Below are 21,999 nucleotides of genomic sequence, written 5' to 3'. Positions count from 1 at the left end.
GAATTTTCTACAACCCTTGACAGCGACCTTCAAACATAATTGCCCTGAAAAGTTACTCTCCACTTTTGGCAGCTGCCTCCTGTTGATTAAACCACCAAAGACAAATTTTCCAGACATTTGGCGGGTGTTAAATTTAGGATCTGGACAGAAGAGTTGTTGGGAGGAAGGCGACGGAGGCAGCTGGGCAGGTGGCCGCCGTTTCCCACGAGGCTCCACGGTTGCAGCTTTGAGAGATGAAGCCCGTCAGAGTTAGCCAAACAGCGCTAATGCTCTCCCCAGAAAGCCTCCCCATCCAAATGCTAACAAGAAAGCAAAAGCCGGCTGTGTTTGTGTGCATTTTGAACAGATGCTCTGGCTGTAAATACGGGGGGGAAATGCCATTTGTTTTCATTTTGTTGCATTCAGGGGAAGGGGGAGGATTATGTTGTGGGAGAAAACAGTCGTTCAGTCAGTCCTTTTCTCTGAGCGTGCTGATTTTTATCTTGTTCCCTGCAAAACAAATATTTGTGTTTTAGGAATGAAGGACAAACATACACAGTGTGCCTGCTTTTATTACAGAAATTGTGCATAAAATTACCCCTCGGTTTTTGTGATCTCCGTCCTCTGAAGCTTAAACTGACGCCTGGCTGGTCGACAAAAGTGGCAGCAAGAACCAATCACCTTGCCCTCATGTCTCCTCGTCCAATCAACAGCTCCCTGTGTCTTCTTTTATAACTGTTTTATGCACTTAGTAGATGTAAAGTTTTCAATAATTACATCAAGCTGCTCATTGAAATCTAACAAATGAGTCTGTATAATACGGGACGAAATGCATGCAGTTAAATATTCCGTGTGGAGGCCAAAAGATGTGCAACACATTGGCTGAAATGCAAGCTTGGAACCCATCGGCTATTGTCTGATAAAGATTTAGCAATAAATAAAGAGGGCTTTTGTTTTGAAACAGAGACAGGAAATGTTGAGTTGAAAAGAAATATTTATATTTTTCATGCCTGTGACAGATGCAGACAATGTAACTGTCGTAAAAGCTGGTATAATGTCACTGTGATCATCAAAGGACCATTTTCATGGTCTGTTTTTGCTGAAAAACGTGCGAGTCGTGGAAAAAATAGGCCAGACTCTGAATCTTTTCATGCGTGTCTGAGCAGCACCGCTCATGTCAGCAGTGTGGCTGCTCTAACCTGTTAACACAGAAACCCCAAGAGGTTCTGCAATGCACATATGCTGCTTACACAGGCAGTGTGGCCCGGGTGTAAATCATCTTCAGACTGAACGCTGATGGATTTCGATATTGAGTAGTAGTTGGTTTGTGTATTGGTAGTTTGAGTTGCAGGTGTTGTAGTTGTCATCCAGCACGTAACTCTTCATCTTAGAAACTTTTCCCCACAAATCAGTATGGTATGTTTGCATATATTTACTTTATATAAAGTTTACATAATTAATATAAATCGCCATTGACATTTAAAGGTGCTCTGCAGAGTTTTCACTAAACAGACTCAGTGTTTGTTTCCAAAGACACATTGTATGACTACTTAAGGTCAACAAATGTGTTACGGAATTTGTATCCAACCTGAAAAACACAAGTATTGTCTATATTCCTTTGAATATTTTGGAACTTGGTTCGTTTACATTCTTACCTACTGGGGTGAGTTTGTGTACAAAAATCTCTAAACGTTTAGAGTGGGTCATTTTTTTTCGTGTAAACATGTACACGGGTTTCACAGCTGGGTGGTGCTATTGCATTATACCAGTAAAGCCCCAGTTATCCAAATACCAACTGAACGGGCCATTTAACCAGCGGTTACAGACTGCCACTCCGAAATATCACCATTCTGACTGTCCGCCATCCCGAATTCTGGTCCCTGAGTCCTGACAGTGAGCTATGGCGTGCCTGTAGAAGCTGTATTTCCCATGCATGTCAGCGATTTTCACCGGGGACGCACGCGAGTAATTCAGCGAACTCTTCTGGTAATTTTATTAAAAGGCATGGCATATAGGTCCACAGTAACGTTTTATTATTATTATTATTATTATTGGGTCTTATAAGAGTGGGCTACAATGAGTACCGGGCCATCAAATCACAGCATCCGCGGTGAGAGGACACAGAATTGTGTGCGCTTTTACGCACGGGTCTGCGCGATCATGGATATTTGATGTGGGAAAGATGTAGCCAGATGTATTACCTGTTTTTAAGCGGCACCGAGATACGTGGCTCATCCATCCGTCCGTCTGTAGCACGAGTCATGTGTGGCACTTCACCACCGACCCGTACATAAAAGCGCAAACAATTCCGTGTCCTCTCACTGCGGATGCTGTGATTTGATGGCCCGGTACTCATTGTAACCCACTGGCGAACGACCCCCTTAACGAACGCGCCGTTTTAATAGAACGGAGCTCCTAGGCTACTGACCTGTTGCCAAACCCAGTCTCACACTAATTTTTCATAACCGTTGATGATCTCAAACACGTGTAAACATGTACACGGACTCACCCCTATTACCTACTAGCTGGAAGTCTCCGTTTTCTTTACCTTTTGTTGGTGCATCACTGTGTTTCTTGGCACCAATTGTTGATTTTAACATTGGCGGTGTCACAGTATTTAGAAATCCCGAGTGCCGTCAAAAAGGCAGATGCTCCCTTTTTTTAAGAAGGAGAGGCTGTATTGAGGATGTTCTGTATGTAGTGCACATCATGCGCCACATGCAAATACCATCACATACTGTATACCCTGGTGAAAATTCAGGAAGATATGAAGGTATGGAAAAATAGATACCTCCCCAAGCCTAGTCGATTGCGTAAAATGTTTGTCCATCACATCACTTGCATCCAAACTCCATCAGCAAACAGTGTTTTTATTGGACGACTGCAAATTCTGGGATTACTTCTTACTGTCAACGTTCTTTAACACCCAACGCCAACATTTTAGGTTTTATTTCTGGCTACATCTGTGTTTGGTGATTAGAGTCTGATTAAAGTCAGAGATAATAGCTGAAAACTGGTTTTTCTTATAAACCATCAGATTAAGTCTCTGTCCTGTCATCGGGGTAAATGATTTGGGCACCTGTTGTTGATTAAAGTTTAATAATCAATTCACGACTTTGTAGTTCGGCTCTAAAACAGTTGGGGAAAGATCAGTTACTATATAAAAAGGTGGATTGTGAAGCATAAACTCGGCTCGCTGTGGTACACACTACATCCTCCATTCGTCCAATATGGATCTAATTCATAGGAAACTCAGAGATACAAACAAAATGTTCCTCCTGAGTCCCCCTAGTTGTTAAAAACACTTTAGGTCGTGTGCTTTAAAACAAGAACCAGTGGAAATCAAGTGTTTAAACACCTGCCAGGATGACAAATTGTAAAGCTCTATTGCTCACAGTACCCTGAAGCACAGCACTGAACATTTCCTCCCCCTGCCCCTCTGCACTGTTCATGCTGTCGTAGTAGAGGTCATCTCCAGTTATTACTCCTCCTCTGCTGATGACTGAGAAGCAGAAAATCCTCTGCAGCAGCAGCAGCAGCAGCGACTGAACTCAGTGAAACAGCCTGCAGGAGCAGACAGAGGGAGCAGTGAGAGTGAATGAGTCGACATAGTAAAACGTCAAACACAGTGTAGACGTTGTAAAATGGTTCGGGCTTTGCAGTGCAGTAATCTCTCTCTCTCTGTGACGCAACCCCGCTCCACTCCCAAGTGCTACTGATTTGGAAACTATCAGCACTCTGCTTATAAATTTCCCCAGTGTGAAAAGTAATGCATACCGAATGAATCCTCCTCTATTTATCTGACTATCCACACATACACACACACACTCAGTGCTCTCGGTCTATCCGAACCACCTGCCCTGCTGCAGGGAAATAAAAAACTAAAGATCCTCAGCTTCAGTTTTTCCGCTCCCCAGACGTCTCGACACGTTTCCATTAGATTACAGATGACAAATAGACGCAGATCTCGGTCTGCCGGCTGGGAGCTGTCCAGCTGTGATGGCACGACAGTGTTTGAGCCTCCAGAGGGTTCACTGGTGTTTGTTAGTGTTTGTTAAAGTGCAGGTAGGGGGATGAGGAAGAGGAGGAGGAGGAGGATTCACTGCAGCATGAAGTGGATCAGACTGGAAAAGTTTGCAGTTTTCAGATGAAAATCAGCTGACAAAAACCAAGATGGGCGTCAATGAAGAACCATTAACAGCCACTTAAATCTGAATTAACAGATATTTGATCACACTGGTTTATAAAAATGTTTTGAAATGTATTTCGCAGCCGAAATTTTAGTCTGTAAAAGTCCAACAATGTATTTCTGATGTTTCAGTTTCAGCCTGAACAGTCAAGCTGTTAATATTTACAGTTTTTCTTTCTCTGTTTTTCAGAATCAGACGTTGTGCAAAGGCCTCAATGAACTTCAAAATGGACAGGTAAGGACATGAACACTGGTTTTATTTACACCACACTGCACGGCGATTAATCGGCCATTGGATTTTTCTGATCCAAACTATCCTTTAGAGTGAAAATACAGACAGTACTTACTGACCCTCGTGCCGTCAAGAAGTCCAGTGTAGTTTTTTAATCCACAAAACTCATTTGGGGTATCAGAGGATAACAGCTAGCCGGACTTTTAGCATTTAGTGCATGGAACCCACGTCCAAAATCATTTTGAAAATGTAATAAAGCTCCGCTAATGCATTTCAAAAACGTCAGAATGGCTCGTCTGTCATAATCCAAGTGCCCTGAAGCCGCGGCGTGCAAAATTGACTTGACAAGGTCAGTTAGCCTGCAACTCGCGAGAACAAGAACGTCTCTGAACGATCTCGAGTCTCGCACGAATTGCCATGTAAACACAGCAGCTTGCGGGACAGGCTAGCTGACCACGGTGAGAAATGATGCCATAAAAGTCGAGTAAATTATGTCTTTTCACGTCAATTTTGCATGCCGCGGCTTCAGGGCACTTGGATTACGACAAACGAGCCGTTCTGACATTTTTGAAATGCATTAGTGGAATTTTATTACATTTTCAAAATGATTTTGGACGTGGGTTCCATGCACTTCAAGTGTATGGAAAAATCCGGCAAGCTGTTATCCTCCGATACCCCGAACAAGTTTTGTGGATTAACAAACTACACTGGACTTCTTGTCGGCATGAGGGTCAGTAAGTACTGTCTGTGTTTTCACTCTAAAGTGGCCATTTCCTTTAAGTGCATATACTTAGGACACATTCACACTTGCGCTATTTGGTCCGCTTTAAACGAGCCCTGGTCAGCTTCCATGGATAGTTCGGTTTGTTTGGAGAGGTGTGAACGCTCATTCAAGCTCTGGTGCGGACCAAATGAACGAACCCTGGTCTGCTTGAAAACTGGGGGTCTCGGTTCATTTGCAAGTGAACCCTGGTGCGGTTCGCTTACAGTGGGAAATACAAACGGATCATCCAGCGAACCAAAGAGAGGAAGTGATGTAGAGCGCAGTGCATTTTGGTGTTGGGTGTTTTTGTGGTGACCAAGCCGACTGAAGGAGATTGATTTCCATTTTCGGGCCTGGCCAATCGATGAGCTGGGTTCTCTTCTTCCTCGTGCTTTTTTTCTTCCTGGTCAGTGGTCGTTTCGGGCAATACTGCCCAATACCGCGCAGCTGCTGTAACTACATGATGTTGTCCAGGCGGTTTGGTTTGCTTTAAAAAGTGCAGTGTGAAAGTGAACCGAACCAAATGAAGGTGTGAATTTTTTGGGCATTGCCCGCTCAATCGAACCGAGTCCCCTGTACTATCCTGGTGTGAATGCGACCTGAGTTACTTTCAGACGCTGTTCAACTCAGGAAACTATAGCAACAGATTTTGTTTCTGTTTTCTTTATAATCTTATATGATATATTTATAACATCATCCACAGGCTGAAAGTTTCCTCAGCTCTACAAATGATGCCAAACTTTCTGTAAAGTTTGACACTTTAAATGTGGCCGCTTGTTGTAGATCAAAGAGAAGAGAGACTGATCGTCCTCTAACGCACCCTCCTCCTCCTCCTCCTCCTCCTCCTCCTCCTCCTCCTCCACTGATTGTAGAACAGTGAACGGGGCAGTTTCCTTTGTGTCGGCCTGCATGAGCCCACAGTTCATCTCTGTCCTTTTCCCAAAGTGACAGTAAGCATTTGTGACTGCAGGAAAATGCTGAAGAATGTAAATGGCTTTCTTCGGCTGCTCTCAGAGAGCAGAGACAAAAGGGAGGAGAGTAAAAGAAAAAAAAAAAGATTCATTACACGTCAGTTTAATTTCAGAGCTGCGATTCATTACGGAGTGGAAGTCGATTTCTCCTCCTTGCTTTGTGGCGGCGTTGCTTTCTGCAGGCGCTCACATATATTTCCCCTCACAGAGCCGAGCGTGCACAAGAGCTCTGGAAAAGAAAAAAAAAACCTAATTAAAATGAACTTTGCGCTCTGTGATGGGTGGATAATTGTTGCAAGGCATCGGCGTGTGTAATTGAGGCTGAATTTGTTTTACAGGTTTACCTTGTAAATGGGTAGATTTGCATTTTTACCCTCTCAGCTGCTTGTGGCAGGACTCCTGTCAGTTTGAACGCCGTCCAGTTGCTTTCAACGCGCCATGACAGTCATGTGAAGTGTTTTATCAGGTTCTTCCTGTTGCTGTTAACCAGAGGAGGTAATTAAAACCGCTTCTTCAGACTAACAACCGTCGTTTCGCGAAAAGTTATGAGTGATTTTTGCAGAAGAAAAACACAGAAATCCCTGGCGGTGTCGACGTGGAAACAAACTGCCGGCGGCCATATTAACACAACACATAAACACAAGTCCTTCGCTGCTTTTTTTTTTCCTTTTTTCTTATTTATTTATTTATTTATTTCTGTGGCTAAAGACTCACTGAGCGTCTGCCAAGGTCCTCCTCCAGCCAAGTAATGAAGAGTACGCCGTGCAACACCTTCCTTTGTTACCTCCCCAAGGCATAATTAGACACAGCCAAAGAGGGAGATCAATTCAGAACATCATAATACGACACAGAGTGAAGCTGTTAAATGATCCTCGGGAGACTTTTCCAGCTTGTGTGGTGTTTAACAGCCAGTCGACATCAAGGGAGGCAGGCTGCTGTCTTAATTCCCTAAAAACTGACTAATTCAGGATGGAGCCAGCTCTTCTGACCCTCCTTCATCCTGTGTTTTTATGTTGGTTTTAAGGAGTCACAGAATATCCCAGCATGCACTGAGACACCCAGGACTCATCTACAGCTCATCACACAGGCAGACAATCATATTTAGGACAATTTAGAAACTGATTGTTCCTAAAATGGAGATAAATACAATTTTAAAACAGAAGTTGACCCTTAGCGGGGATAGACGCTCTAAATTTGGTGGTCAAAGTACATTTTTGGGGGCCCAGCAGTTTGAGTCATGAAGCCAAAGGGTTACTGTTGGTTCCAAAGATAGTGTATCGAAAGTGTTTGGTGGAAACGGGGCTTAAAGTAACCCTTCAGACGTGGTACCTAGACCCTCGGTCCGTTTAGTGTTTCCACCACAGACAGTCCTCTTAAATGTGGGCAGGGTTGTTGTCACTCACTGCTCTGTCCAGCACTCGCGGTGACACAGATGGAAGTCTGCACCTCATTAGAAGAGCGTTTCATGCCGACAAAGAGACAAAATCTCTCCTATATCTGTGGTGGAGTTGAAACGATAATAACTATTTACAGCAGCCGCTTAGAATTTGAATATTTTGAGCTTGAACAAAGACAGTTTCAAGAAAACAAACAAAAACTCCAATGAAGATTGTATTCGCTATTGTAGCTTTGTTTCTTCTTATTATATTTCCATTCAACTATTTTGCTGTTTTCTCTGTTGTCTATTTTCTCATAGCTTTCCATTGACCTTTAACCTGTTACTGTCTGTGGACTTGTGGGTAATGGTGTTCGGCACATGTGGCTAAAAACAAAAATATTGATTAAACAACAATACTGCATTGTTCTGAAAAAGATTACCCATCATTATCTAGACATATGGAGTGAATCACACGATATGTTGTTGAGTAATGCTGAAATTTTATGAACTGGAATTATTACAAATGTGATTTTGAAGAAGTTCTGGTTTCAGTTCGGCTCTCTCTGTTGCCATGAAACTTGCTGTGGATATTCATGTTCCCCAGAGGATTAACGCTGGACCCAAACCAATGATGTGTACAATGTGTTTTAACATCTTGAAATCTTAAGATGCCCATAGTGTTTAGGAACATGCAGGAAACCCAGACTTTTAGCCAACTAAACCCCCTGAATCAAACCATAAAGTCCAGTTTTCTGTCTACGTGTCCTCCCTGTGTGTCTCGGCCCTCAGAGTGCCTCACATGTAGGACAGTCTTTATGATGCTGGAGATCCACCATGTCTCTGACTAAATCACCACCTGCTGTGAGCAAATTAAATATTGACTCCTCGTATTGACTTGTAGATCTAATTTGAAGTGATGAGCTATAATGGTGCAGGAAAAAGAGTCGGGGGGGAGCTGCTTTAACGGCGAGCTGTCGGTCACTTGTTAAGAGCTCCGTAATTGGCTGGACGGAGCGAATCATTGAGTCGGAGAGAGGGAACTAGTTCATGCAGAAGTCAGGGTCACTTTGTGTGCTCGGCGTTAGAGACAGCACACCTGTATTTAATGATTCGGTGTTGGAGTGAAGAGGAAGTGATTTGTGCTGCAGGAATTGATGGTTCAGAGCCAGCTGAGTTGATGGCGGCAGCAGTCAGTGGGACACGTGTAGAGAGGGGGAATAAACGAGAGAAAGCGGTGTTGATGGGAGGCCCCACGCTGCCGTCCAAAACATCCTCCATTCTCCTCCGACGAGCCCCACCACGATGCTGAACCTCCTCCGACCGCAGAGGAAAACTCATCTTGGACGCAGCGCTGCAGAAACGGAGCATCTTTTCATTCAGATCCACTCTGTCAATATTTGCCCGCTGGCCTCAAACCAAATACACTGATATTGAAAGTCGTCACACTCGGCGAGGCAAGAAGAAGAAGAAGAAGGGCGGAGGCAGATAAAGAGAGAGAGAGAGAGAGAGAGGAGATGGAGCTCTGCGCCTCCTCCATAAACTGTGATAAGACAGTTTCAGTTAGTACAGCAGTTAAAGGAACAGTCCCACATTTTACTGTCAAGAGAATGGACATTAGTTTAGTATAGCTTAGCTTAAAGACCGCAGGCAGAAGGAAACTGCCAGCCTAAAAACAATCCACCTTCTCAACTCCTAAACTGTTTTATTTACATCAACGATGCGGCCAGCTTCTTAGGAATACTTAATTTTGAATCAGAAGTGTGTTCATGTCTGGCTTGGTTAGAAAAAATGACCAACTAGCAGTGTTAGAGGAAGTATTCAGATCCATTTACTGAATTAAAAGTACTAATACCACATCATGAAAAGACTCCACTACAATTAAAGCCCTTAGGTCAAAACAAAAGGGACCATTTTACTGCTGTTACTGTCGTTACTTTAGGTACATTGTGCTGATAATACTAACCGACTTTTACTTGAGTTAGATTTTGAGTGCAGAACTTAAAACAGAGTTGCCCTTTTTACATAGAGAGTGCATGATAGGGCTGCTTCAAAGTCCCTTCTTTATGCCTCCTTTGCATTTTTACACCGAACCAAACGACGGCGCCATCATCCCGCTCCAGTGTGTGATTTTAGACAGTGTACCAGCATCGCTGAATAAACAGAAGCATGACAGTGATGACATGAAACAACAACAGCGTCTGCCTCTAGTTTGACATAAAACATATACATTGGTTGGACTTTATAAACAATAACAATGGCGTACCATGGCAACAATCATTTATCATCTCTGTTATATTGTGGCTGATCTCATCTAGGGCTGCAACGATAAGTTGATTAGTCAAGTCAAGTCAAGTCAAAATTTATTTATATAGCACATTTAAAAACAACCTCGGTTGACCAAAGTGCTGTACAGTTCATCCAAAGAGTGAGTGAATAACAAAAACCACAAAAATTATCAATAAGATCAACAATAGGCTTAGACAATAAAACATCAACACTAGAGTACAGGTTAAATACAAATAAAAGCTGTAAAAGACATATCTGTCTCAACTAGAGGTGAAAGCAAGCGAAAAGAGGTAGGTTTTTAAAAGAGATTTAAAGTGTTCCAAAGTTCGGGCTGCCCTTATATGGAATGGTAAAGTATTCCATAAATTTGGTGCCACAACGGAAAAGGCTCTGTCACCCTTGTTTTTAAGTTTAGTTCATGCAGAAGTCAGATAACTAATCGACTATGAAAATTATCAGAGACTATTTTAGTAGTCGACTAATCGGTTTGAGTCTTTACTCTTATACTCTTATTGCAGCTTCTTACGTTCAGATATTGCCAGCTTTACACACTCTCCCATGACGGTGAACTAAAACCCCTTGGCGTGAGTACGAAACAAGACATTAGATGACATAATTTTGGGATTTGGGAGACACACACCGACATTTTTCAACATTTTAACAAATTTTTCGATAAAATGATTTGTCGACTAATCGAAGAAATAATCGAAAATAATCGTTAGTTTAGCAGCCCTAATCTCATCCTCTGCTCGGAGGGTAAGGAGCTCCGGACTTCATTCTTTTCTCAGTTTGCGGACATTTTTGGCTGCTGTTCTTTGGTAAACTAAGACAAAGATTTAGGTTGCCAATTTCTCAAAATGGTTGCCGGTGACAATCTGGCGACGGTTATAGTCGAGCCAAGTTAATGAACATGATGTCAGAAACACATTATAACATCATATATGGAAGTAATTTTCAGCTGTCCATATACTTTTGGCCGTGTAGTGTACCTTGTTAAGCACTGAGGAGACTGTTTTCTTACAGGGACCTTCCAGTTTCCGTCATAGTGTATAAATAATGTTGAAGAGAGATATGGACAAACAGTATATGTTGTTTAGAATTATTGAATTAATTCCTATAAATAACGACATGAACATGTGTCAGACACGAGATAATACAGTGAAGGTGCTTCACGGCTCAGCGGGCTGCAGATCTTCAGGTTCACGTCTGGTCCAGGTCTCGTCTCCTGTCTGACACGGAGCCTAATTACTCACCATATGCCGGCTCTGCCTTCAACATTTGGTAAACCGCAGTCTGTTTGGAAACGATGCTTGATTTACATCCAGCGTTCACTCTGAGCAACATTAGCTCGACTATCTGTCCTCAGCACGTACTGGCACTGAGCGCGCTCAGTCAGGCTCCAGCGGTCAGAGGTTATTGTAAGATGTGGTTGAGTAAACAGGAAACAAAGACGATGACAGGCCGCATAAATACACCTTGAGAAACACGGAGTCGACAGCGTTGCCGGCTGCACTGCTCCAGGTTTGGTGTTTGGAGTCTGCACTGGTTTAAAAACAGGACAAGAAGAAGAGTGGCTCAGTGAGGTGTTTTAGCTCACAGTCTCTAAATCATGACTTTGTATTTTTATATCACGCAAGAGAAAAGTTTCTTGTCATCACAACTTGAGATTAAAAAAGTTTTCATCTTTATATTTTGATAATAAGATCTTCATCAGGAGATAACGATCGACTGTAACATCCTCTGAACACACCTGATACTGTTTTTATGCTCCAGCAGAAACTGTCCGCTGATTAATTGGAATCGAGACAATTAATATTTGACTTTGATGAGCGGAAACAATGCCATTTGTTGTCAGGATAATGAGATAATTAAATCATTAGCACATGATAATTGCTTGATTGGTCTTCCTCAACATGAGACACAGAATCTGAGCGTTATTTAAGATAATGATCTAAAAAGAGTTTATTTGCCTTGTAATGCTAAAGAAAAATGCACAAACTGGAGGTGAATGACGTGGCTGTTCACCAGGTGAGGAGGCTCTAATGAAGAGACTCTGTCCAGGTGCATTATGGGGAATGTAGGAGCCAAACTAGAGAGTAAAAGTCAGGATATTTCCATCTCTGCTGATCAAATTTTGACGGTATAGGCGTGTTTTTTATGTTGTTGGTCATTTATACACACATTTATCTATCCAAATATTTTTTCACAAAGCCCACTACTGTGTACAGTTATGTACATAATAGTCCTTTTTATTCTTTACCTTTATTTGTTCAGCTCTGTTGTCCTTGTTCTTTGCCATTATGTCTGTGTCTATCTGTCACATTGAGAGCAATTTAAAATCATATTGTTGGCCAGTAAAGCTGATTCTGATTCTGAATAGATGAAGCTTTTCTGTATTTTCTGACATATGTAATGTTACATTGTCAGATTTTCATTTAAAAAAAAGTTTCAGATAATGAGGTAACCGTTTTGAGAACGCATTCACGCTGCGTTTGAGCGCACCTGCCGAGTGTCCTCAGTGAAAACATTAGCCCTTTTTAGATAGGAATTGTGCAAATTTGCAGGAAAGCCCAATCAGTCTTTTTTCAGCATTGGCAGTATAAAAACAAAATCGGGGAGTGCGGCAAAATGCCGCCTGCCTACTTTTGTTTATACAGAATGTGCCTTTTTCGGGGCAATGGGGGGCGTGAGCAAGTAACAAAACGTGTAGCTCAGCGTGTGACGTAAACAGTGACGTGGGAGGGAAGCCGCGGCTGGTCAGTCCTTCGGCGATTCTCTCGTAAGTCGGCCCGTTCTTCCCCGTCCCCGTCATCTGACGGTTAATGGCCTCTTCGTTTGCGAGGACAAGGAGGGCGCGCAATTCCTTGTCTCCCCAGTTGCTCATCTTTACAGTGTCTGTCAGGTTTGTGTTTCCCTCTTGCTACTAGCTGCTCGCTAATTCCTGCTATCAGCTGTTTCCTGTTTATCCACCGCCAGTGGGTCGCACATGTGGCTCCATCAACAGCCCCTGCCATGGCGGAAGGCCGCCTCGTTCTGTTTAAACTAAAAGGGTTCCGCCAATATGTCTACCCTCAATCAACTCGCCAATCCGGCTCAGTGTGTCTAAACATTCACCGAAAATCTGGCAGTGTAAAAGGGGCTAATGAATTTGAGCGCCCAAAAAAGCGCACCATGTGTACGGCCCCTAAGACTTCAGACTGTTCTGAATACCCTGTTACTATCTGCTCCAGGCATGCTACTGTTTACCTGACATACACGGATACAAGTAGCTACATGCTAATGCCAGGAAAACACGTGAACTTGGTTGCGGATATTGTTGATTACAGAGTTCAGATCATATTCCAGTTGGGTTCTGTTTAGAAGCTTTTATTCATATTTTTCACAATAGAAAGTGCCGCTATTCTCCGTTGCAGTCATTCTCCAGCTGCAGTGACAGTGTAGCATGGATATATATAGAGAACTGGATACAGCATTGGAGGTGGGGCCCCGTTCATTCTTATAAAAGTTGCTCAGTGATGCATGAAGTCAAAAAAGTTTGACTTTGCAGGTATAAAATTAGCCGAATCTTCCGCATCATGGGAAAGCGGAAGGATCAAGTTCTGATAGTGACACGAGTCATTTCGCAGAGACTGAACTATCCATTAATTCACTTTTTACAATTTGTGGTCTATGGGAAAAAGTCTTGTTGGCCCAGTGACATTACGTGACGTACCATGACTCTGTAATTCCATGGTTTGCCCATTATGAAAAAAGGCTTCAAAGCTCGGCGCTCCTCCTGGGGGCCTGTGGTGCAGAGACATCGAGATACGGAAAACCCGGAAATGCTGACCAATCAGAGCAGACTGGGCTTTTTTGGGATGTGGGCTTAAAGAGACAGGCACCAGGACAGAAGATGAAAACAGCACAGACAGTGTGAGGACAGTGAAGTGTGTTTTGAACGTGGAGTATGTTGAGATGTTCAGTGAGCAGATAGGTCTCCTCTAAGTGAGTTTCACTCTGGTATGTTGCTGCTCCTGTTCACACCAGAGCTGTGGAGGCAGATATCTGGAAATGAAATAAAGTATGTGAGCTGGAGAAGCTTCAACATGTAATATATTTTTATGAAATCAACTCTCAGGAGCATTGAAAGCTCGAGGCTCTTGTAGGAAAAGTGTGGAGGAAGATACGGGGTTGTTTTTGGGGCAGATGACACACCTGTCACTTGGTCACTTGTTCCCTGTCAGTCAGAGGCTCCTGTTCCTTCAGACCTGGTTCACTGTGTGAACTCAGACGTGACGTCTCCTGGAGCTCCAGGTACTGTTACACTTTGTGTTTCTCACCTTTGGGGTAAACAAATAGCAGCACACCCTCCTCCTCCTCCCTCATGTTACATCATGCGGACCACCCTGCACTGCAGCGACGCTCCTCCCTGCGTGGACGAGTGTGTTGGGATGTTCCCTCCCTGCCTCGGGCGCTGTCGCCCCACAGAGAGGGGGAGGGTTGAGACGGACAAAAAGCTCAGCCTTTGTCCCCCTCAGAGCCCCCTGGGTGACTGCAGGAAGTTCTCATATGTCTCTGAAGAGATGCTTCTGTGGACAGCAGATGTTCAGTTATTACTCTGATGCTGCTCTGAAGAAACTTGTGAACACAAAAAATACTTTTTTGTTTTTTTGTTTTTAATTTAGTCATTTAATGGTTAATTTTCTTTAAAAGAGTGATGGCATTTCAATTATTTTTCAATTTCAATTAAGTCTTTTTTATTGATTCCTTATTATTGTTTTTTACTTTTTCAAGATGAATCAAATTCATCAAAATTCTTTAAACAAGTTGATTACTTTGAAAAAGTGATTAAACTGGTGAGTTTTCACATTTTATTTTTTTAATAAAGGAGGTTTTTATGACTCAGTATTTGACAGAAATGACATCATTAGCTGGACATGTTTTCACAGGGAAGAGTTTCACAGATATCAGAGGGTTGATTTAGCAAATCAGAATCAGAATATGATGTATTACCAAGTAGGTTTACACTTACAATGAATGCTCTGGTCTTTTGTGCTCATATTAAACATACAATAAACGTATAAAGAGGAAATAAAAATAAAGGCAAAGTACTGCAACAGTCAAGAACATAAATATAGAATAAAAACATTACAATAAAGATATGAAAAAGACATTATGAAATATGTAAAATACAGGTGTTTCATTGCTTTTAATAGAGCAGCAAAAATATTTTAGATCACTGACAAGTTGTCATAATTTAGGACTTTGTTCTTTTTATTTAATGAATAAGATAAAAAATAAAATAAATAAATAATAAATTCTTATTAGCGTTAAAAACGTCACACAGCTCCCCTAAAATATTTTTTATTTTTTATTCACCAAACTTTTTTATGCTTTCTGTCTTCATCTGGGGTGAATACACATTTCTTTAATATATATGTGCAGTCCATCAATGAATCATGTGAATTACAAATTACTAAAACCACAAAATATTCCTGCTTTTACAGCAACTCTTAATGTTTGAACCGGAGCTACATTAAAATCTTCCAGCACTAATTTATAACTAATTTTCGAGTCAATCAATAGTTGACCTCAGCACCCTGGTGTGTGTGTGTGTGTGTGTGTGTGTGTGTGTCTTTGTCTGTGTTGTGTCAGTTGTTGTGAATAGAGCTGCATCAGTTAGTTGATTAATTGATTAGTGGATCAAAAGAAAATTGATCGCCAAGTATTTTGTTAAATGATTGATCGACTTTCATTTTTCAAGCAAAAATGTCAGAAATTTCCTCTTAAAGGCGACAACGTGCTGCTTTTCTTTGTCATTACTGATGGTAGATGAAGTCTTTGGGTTTTGGGCTGTTGGTTCGACAAAAGAAGGAATTTGATGATGTAATTTTTGGCGCTGGGAAATTGTGATGAGCATTTTTTTTTACACCAGTCGTAAAAATAATTGGCAGATTAACTAATAATGAAAGTGGTTGTTACTTATATTGTTTTTTTTTTCTCTTTTGAATATTTTTTATCAGTTGGGGGACAAAAGCAAAGAAAAACAAAACACAACAAATAAATAAATAATAAATTAAATTAATTAAATAAATCTAAAACAGAGAATAGCTGCAGTGGAGTTTGGTTAATAAAAAAATAATAATGATAATAATAAGAATAAACTATTATTTATAAAGCACTTTTCAAAACAAAAAAATCAGTTGTCAATCAATGATTAAAAAATACTTTTAGACAGTTTAAAACTAATGCAACATTCAACAAAATGAGCTACATATGAGGAAAAAGAAAAATATAACAATGTAAAATAATTCAAATAATTTATTATATTATTATATAATTAATTAACTCTAACTCTATATGAAAGTTTTGTTGAGAATATTTATTAACATGTTTATTAGTAATAATGAAGTGAGTTTTGAGCTTGACCCCCTGGTGGCTGTCAGATGAACTGCAGCTTCAGGACGTGTCTCTGCTCTCAGTTTTCACATGTGCAGGTTGGTTTTTGGTTTTTGTGCGTTGAAGTGTGTGTGTGTGTGTGTGTGTGTGTGTGTCGAGTGTGTGGTCGCCGCTCTTTGTGGCTGCATCTGTCCGCCTCCATTGTTCGCAGGGGTCCATCTGCTGGCCTCCAGCTCGGCCCCTCCTCCCCCCTTCAGACTCTCCCAGCCCAGGCAACAAACACCCCCAACCCACCCTCCTCCTCTTCCTCCTCCTCCTCTTCCCATCATCCTCTCACAGTGCCTCTGTAGGAGAGCCAGCTGTCCCCCTCCTCCTCTCCTCCGTTCCTCCACCTCCATCACTTAGTGTTCAGAAACTTACCAAACCTATAACACTAGATTTAACTCTAATGATCAACTCACATGTAAGTTACATTTATTTATGTTTTTTTGACCAACCGTTTGTGCATGTAATTCAACTGAGCATGGTGACATGATTATATATGTGCATATGTAAGCGGGAGGGAGTAGAAAGTCATTTCACTATAGAGACTTTAATAATGGTGAGAGGAGAAATAACAGATGCTCCTTAACTGTCTGAGAGGATTTCATCAACGGCAAACAAGTCTAGAGCTAAAATTTAAAGCAAAAATGGCGAACTTCTCTCTGTTTTACCTTCTTGTTTTGGAGGAATGGCTGCTTTTCTTTGTCTTTTTTCATAGTAAAGTGAATTTTTGTTTTTTTTACCTGTTACTCAAACAAAACAAGACATGTTGCGCTTGTTTTCAGCATTTTTTAAACTGATTTATGACATTTAAAGACAAAACAATTCAAAGACAGGCTGAGAAAATAACTGTAACTGTTAGTTTCCGAGTGTTATTCCTTCAGGTATTTGTTGTGATGTTCCGAGCTGTTTAACACATGAACATAAAGGTTGTAACACCGGGCTATAAATACCTCATGTGAGCCATCGACTGTGTTTGATTTAGTATTCTGATCAATAGTTCAAGAAGTCAATATTGATCACTGAGCTGGAGTAGAGGACGAGCTTCAGTTTGTGGTGATGGTTAAGTTTGGTTTATTTATGGATCTCGTTGTACATATGAGGAACGTCGAAAAGTCATACCATAAGTGTATTTGGAGGGAGTTGTAGTGTTGTGCTGTTTGTGGTGTTGTTAGCTGGTTTTGTGATGAAATCTAAATTTTCTTGTCGGCCTCTTTTAAAAATTCTTGGGGGTAAACAGTTGTCATGATGCTAAAAAAATCCCACACTTTGGATTTCCTGCCCGACATGTTATTAACTAGCCTGTGGAATAACTGCAGGTACCAGCCCTGGAGATTAACCTGACTCCTGTCTGACTGCTGAGCGTGGACACTTCCTGTGTCTGTCCTTTCAAATTAAATTCCCACATGCTCCAGTCATATAGGTTTGGATTTATTTTGAGGTGCAGCTCCTCATAGTTTCAGTTTTGGTTTTCTTTTTTCCTGCTGCTAAGCAACCAATGAAATCTTGCAAACTACTGACGGTTCTGGTGGACTTACATTGAGTTGCCTATTAGGGAGCAGCCATTAAATATGTAAATGTAGAGGAATATTTATGTTAATAAAAGAGACTACCCTTTAACATAAGCGGCACATTATGTATTACTTTTTAAACATCACTTTCTGGCTTCTTTACACAAAAAGTTCCAATATTTCAGTGACCAGAACAAGTTTCTGCTGATACTGATTGAATTAATTTCATACCCAGAAAATTCAATCAGTAAAGCAAAGATGATACAAATCTGAAAGAAGAATAAAATATCATCAGCGTAGAGTGATATGCAATCTGTATCACTATCTCCTCTAGGTTTAAGCCTGAAGGGGTTCATGCACTTAGTTGTGTCTATCTATGTGTCCACGGCTAATCTTGCCAACTACTGGATCAATCAGCCTAATATTTTAGGGCACACTTTTATGACTTAATGTTTAAGGACCTGCCGTGGTTGTGGTGATTCACAGTTGTTGAATGAACAGTTTTTATTGATTGTTTAATACTGTCATTGACTGCTGTTTCTCACTCCTGTGAACTAGCAGGCAGGGGTGGCAGGTTTTTTTGGAAATCTACTTGGCTACAGACAGAAAGTTGTACCTTCTGTTTAAGGACACATTTTAGCTTTCGTCTTGGCTCAAAACTGACATTCATAGAAAGGTTTAGTCTCATTTTGAATGAAATTATCTGCAGATTGTTTTAACACCCAACATGTTATGATCCACTAAAGTTAGGCATCACACTAGATGATAAATGGGAATTAGGACCAACCCCCCATCTAAAAATAATAGTGAAAATATTCATAAATAGGACCCTTTTAACCCTGTGGGCCATAGGCGTTTTTTGAGGTATTTTTACTGCCTTTACTTTTAAGCTCATATCACAGTCAGTATAAAGGCTACATACACATGCTATATCTTGGACAATCTGGGCTAACCAGATTTGCCATCATTTCATGTCCTCCTATGTGCCTGTATTTTATATTAATTTTTATATCAATGAAAAAAAAAACAAATCTGTGTGACTAAATTCTTACATTTTTACATGTATCTCAGCATAGCAGGTTGGAAGTTGACATATTCTGCCATATATGAAGAGGGGAGACTCTCTGGAATCTGGCAATATAAGAACCATGATGCTGGGACATTCTGTCACTTCACAGCTGTCCAAAACATGTGGTTTGTGCCAGGCGGACATGATTGTCAAAACACAAGTCAAGTCACAAGTCAAAAATGTGTTTTATCTGAAAGAGACATGCAATATTTACATCTAAGATCATAGAAAATAGTCAACCAAGTGCAATGATGTCCTCCAAGATAATATTTGTTTTTCAGTTTCAGTTATATATTGGGGGGGCATTTTGGGCATTGAGGGGGACACGTATATGGTGACTACGGCCCTGTCAGCATGCATAATTAGGCTGCAGTTGTCTGGGTGCACAAAGGTGAAGTGGCTGGTCTTGTCATACAAAGTTTGATGGAGTGTCAACTGGACAATATGGAGATATTTGCATCTTGAAAGCCGGACTACAAATGTGGATAGACAGGGAGAAACACACGCAAGCCTAAGACGTGGTAAGATACGATATTCCTCACTATATGAAGTGACTGATAACAAGATCTGTGTAATGGATTGTTAAGAAATTCGTCAGGTTTTTATTTTGTAGACAATTAATCTGGATTTATAGCGTGATGGGATGACAGCACAATGATGTGTGTAGTATCACTAGAAAGCTCTGCTCCTGCGCTTTCACGTGATGTGTGGCATTTCTGTGCGACCCTGCATTTGCGAGTAATCCATCCAAGAGTATTGTGTGTGCAGAGCTGTATGAAAGCTCTGTTATACATCAATTTAATGTAAATTTATCTTTTTTTTCGCTGTGAAAACATTGGACTACCGTGCCAACAAGTACTGACTTGTCGGAAAGCTACAATTTTGCTGTTTCACGTGATATGCGTGGCTTCTCGGTATGACGCACGGTCGCAGAGAAAATCAATAGAGAAGAACAGGTGTCAATTTGGACACACTGTGCGTCATTCGGGCCCATAGGGTTAAGGTAATGTGATAATAGTTTGTATTCTGTAAATATTGTGGTGTTTGGACCCCAGAAAGAATAGCTTTGAGGCATCATGATAAATCCAAAAAAAACCCCAAAATATATTCAAGATGAAGTAATCAATCACTGGTAGTTAAATGTACGTCCGTCGAATCAAAACAAACTTTATTTACATAGCTCAAGTCGTACATTAAAAGCAACTGCAAGTGCTGAATATAGAGGATTTAAAACTTGACAAGGAATATTTAAAACAATAATACAATAGAATATTGTGTAATAAAACTAAGAAAAGCAGGTGTAAGTAGTTAAATGATGTGTGGAAGCCGACTACAGGCAGGATTTTAACGTTACAGGTGCTTTAGGTTGTGCATCGTGTGCTTTTTAGCAGTTGAAACAGTTTTGAAACTGTTTCTGTAGCTTTTTATTTATTTTACATGAAAAACCTTAACCTGCACATTGACTTGTTAAACACAGGTAGAAAGAAGAACACTTCGTGCATGAAATACTGTGAAGCAGAAGTATAAACCCTTTCATAGTTGTACACAAACAGCTCCCTGAGCAGCTGACTCTCCTCTAGCTGTAGTATTTTCCTTGTGGTGACATCCAAACTTTGTCTTTTCATTCCTCACACTTCACTTCCTGGTTCATCCTTTGCCGTAGCAGCAGGAAAGAGAAAACCAACAGAAGCGTCTCGTTTTGCTCAACAGATGTCCTTAATCCCGGCTAATCCAACATGTTAAACGGTTGTTTTCTCTGCAGCGAGCTTGGGGTGCCGACCCTGGCACCAAAGCTTCCCACAGGCCAGTTGGACTCCCTCAGACCCCCTCTGGTCCCGGTCTAGTGCTCTCAGCTCCCCGCCACACTGCCAAGTAGAGGCTGAATTAATAAAGTGTCTGTTTCCGCGGCCATATGTGAGGCTATTTATGACGGAGAGGAGGAAGAAATATATGGCTTTATAGATTTATTTTGGCCTTCCATCTGCAGGATGTTCCACCAGCAGGATGAAAGGCGAAGTAGATGAATTTAAAAACAACAGTCTGGTGTTTATAGGCAGGAAAATGCAGTTTTTCCCAATTTGTCTGCTTTGATTGGCCATTTTTTTTAATGCTCAATAATATAACCCATCCTTCTTTTGTCGTGACTATAAACCAGAAATGCTCAGAAATGACCGTTAAGCGTTTATGTCCGTCACTAAAACCAGCGTTTTAAACCGCGTCTGACAACAACAGAGCCCTGGAGGTGATAAATCGTCCCTTTAAATGAGTAATTTGTCCCCTCAAATTTCCAAATCATTCCCTTAAATAACTTTTTATTCCCTCGCTTTAGTAATTCATACCCTCAAATGACTCGATTCGTTCCCTCAAATTAATAATTTGTGCCCTGGAATGACTAAATCATGGTCTGAAATGACTTCATTTACCCTCCTTCCTTTGCTCTCTCTTGTGCATCGGCTGTGACGACACCCAAAACCTTGAAGCGGAGTTTCTCTAAACTGGATATCGTCCACAGCATCACCAGTGAAACCATCTGTTATTCTTTTAAAGTCATTTCAGGGCATGTCAGAGACACAAGAGTGTGTTTAAGAGACTAAAATAGAAGCATGTCCTCGTATCTGTGTCCAGAAATCAAATTGAGGTCCGTGGTGAGGTCTTGAGGGGACAAATGGACTGAAAGTGATAACAATGGGCTTTAATGTGAAGGAATTTATTATAATATGAGGGGAACCAATTATTTAAAGGGCAGGCACGTCTACAAACATGACGTATCATCTGAAACATCATCTGCTATTGGCATCCAGACATCAGTGCCCATGCATTCTTTAGATACTCCAACGGGGATTTTAAATGGTTTATTTAGCTCAAGAAGAAGGCGAACGTTGTCTGTCTGAATGTCTACGTGTGTTTGTTCCTCCACCTGGTGAAGACACTGTCAGATATAGACCACCACAGCATCTCTTCAGAGTGCACCTCTGCTTCTGAGAACTGCCGAACACACGTCAGACTCAGTGTGAATTGAACACATGGACACTTTTGTGGCTGCAGACGTCTCACATGGAGCTGGAATGAAGGTGTGACATCCTGTTTCAGCAGTTATTAAATCATGTTAAGGCAGTAAGGAGGTCAGTTTCACGGCGTGGACGTATGCATTCTGCAGAACAGGATGTTAGAGCACCAGCATCTCAGCTGTGTCCTCATTCA

General features: G+C 41.2%; 1 protein-coding gene across 4 annotated transcripts in view; it reads left to right on the top strand.

The window, feature by feature from the left end:
• The window catches only part of phf21b (PHD finger protein 21B), a 146,454-nt gene that overhangs the window by 64,764 nt on the left and 59,691 nt on the right, over nt 1-21,999 (top strand). For all 4 annotated transcript variants that reach the window (XM_049567032.1, XM_049567031.1, XM_049567029.1 and 1 more), the window contains one exon: nt 4,359-4,403. In XM_049567032.1, the coding sequence (XP_049422989.1) occupies nt 4,359-4,403 (45 nt within the window). The remainder of the gene's footprint in view (nt 1-4,358; nt 4,404-21,999) is intronic.

Source organism: Epinephelus fuscoguttatus, linkage group LG22 (assembly GCF_011397635.1).
Source record: "Epinephelus fuscoguttatus linkage group LG22, E.fuscoguttatus.final_Chr_v1".
Classification (NCBI taxonomy): Eukaryota; Metazoa; Chordata; class Actinopteri; order Perciformes; family Serranidae; genus Epinephelus; species Epinephelus fuscoguttatus.
The sequence above is the reverse complement of the archived record's forward strand: the minus strand, read 5'-3'. Positions and strand labels throughout refer to the sequence as shown.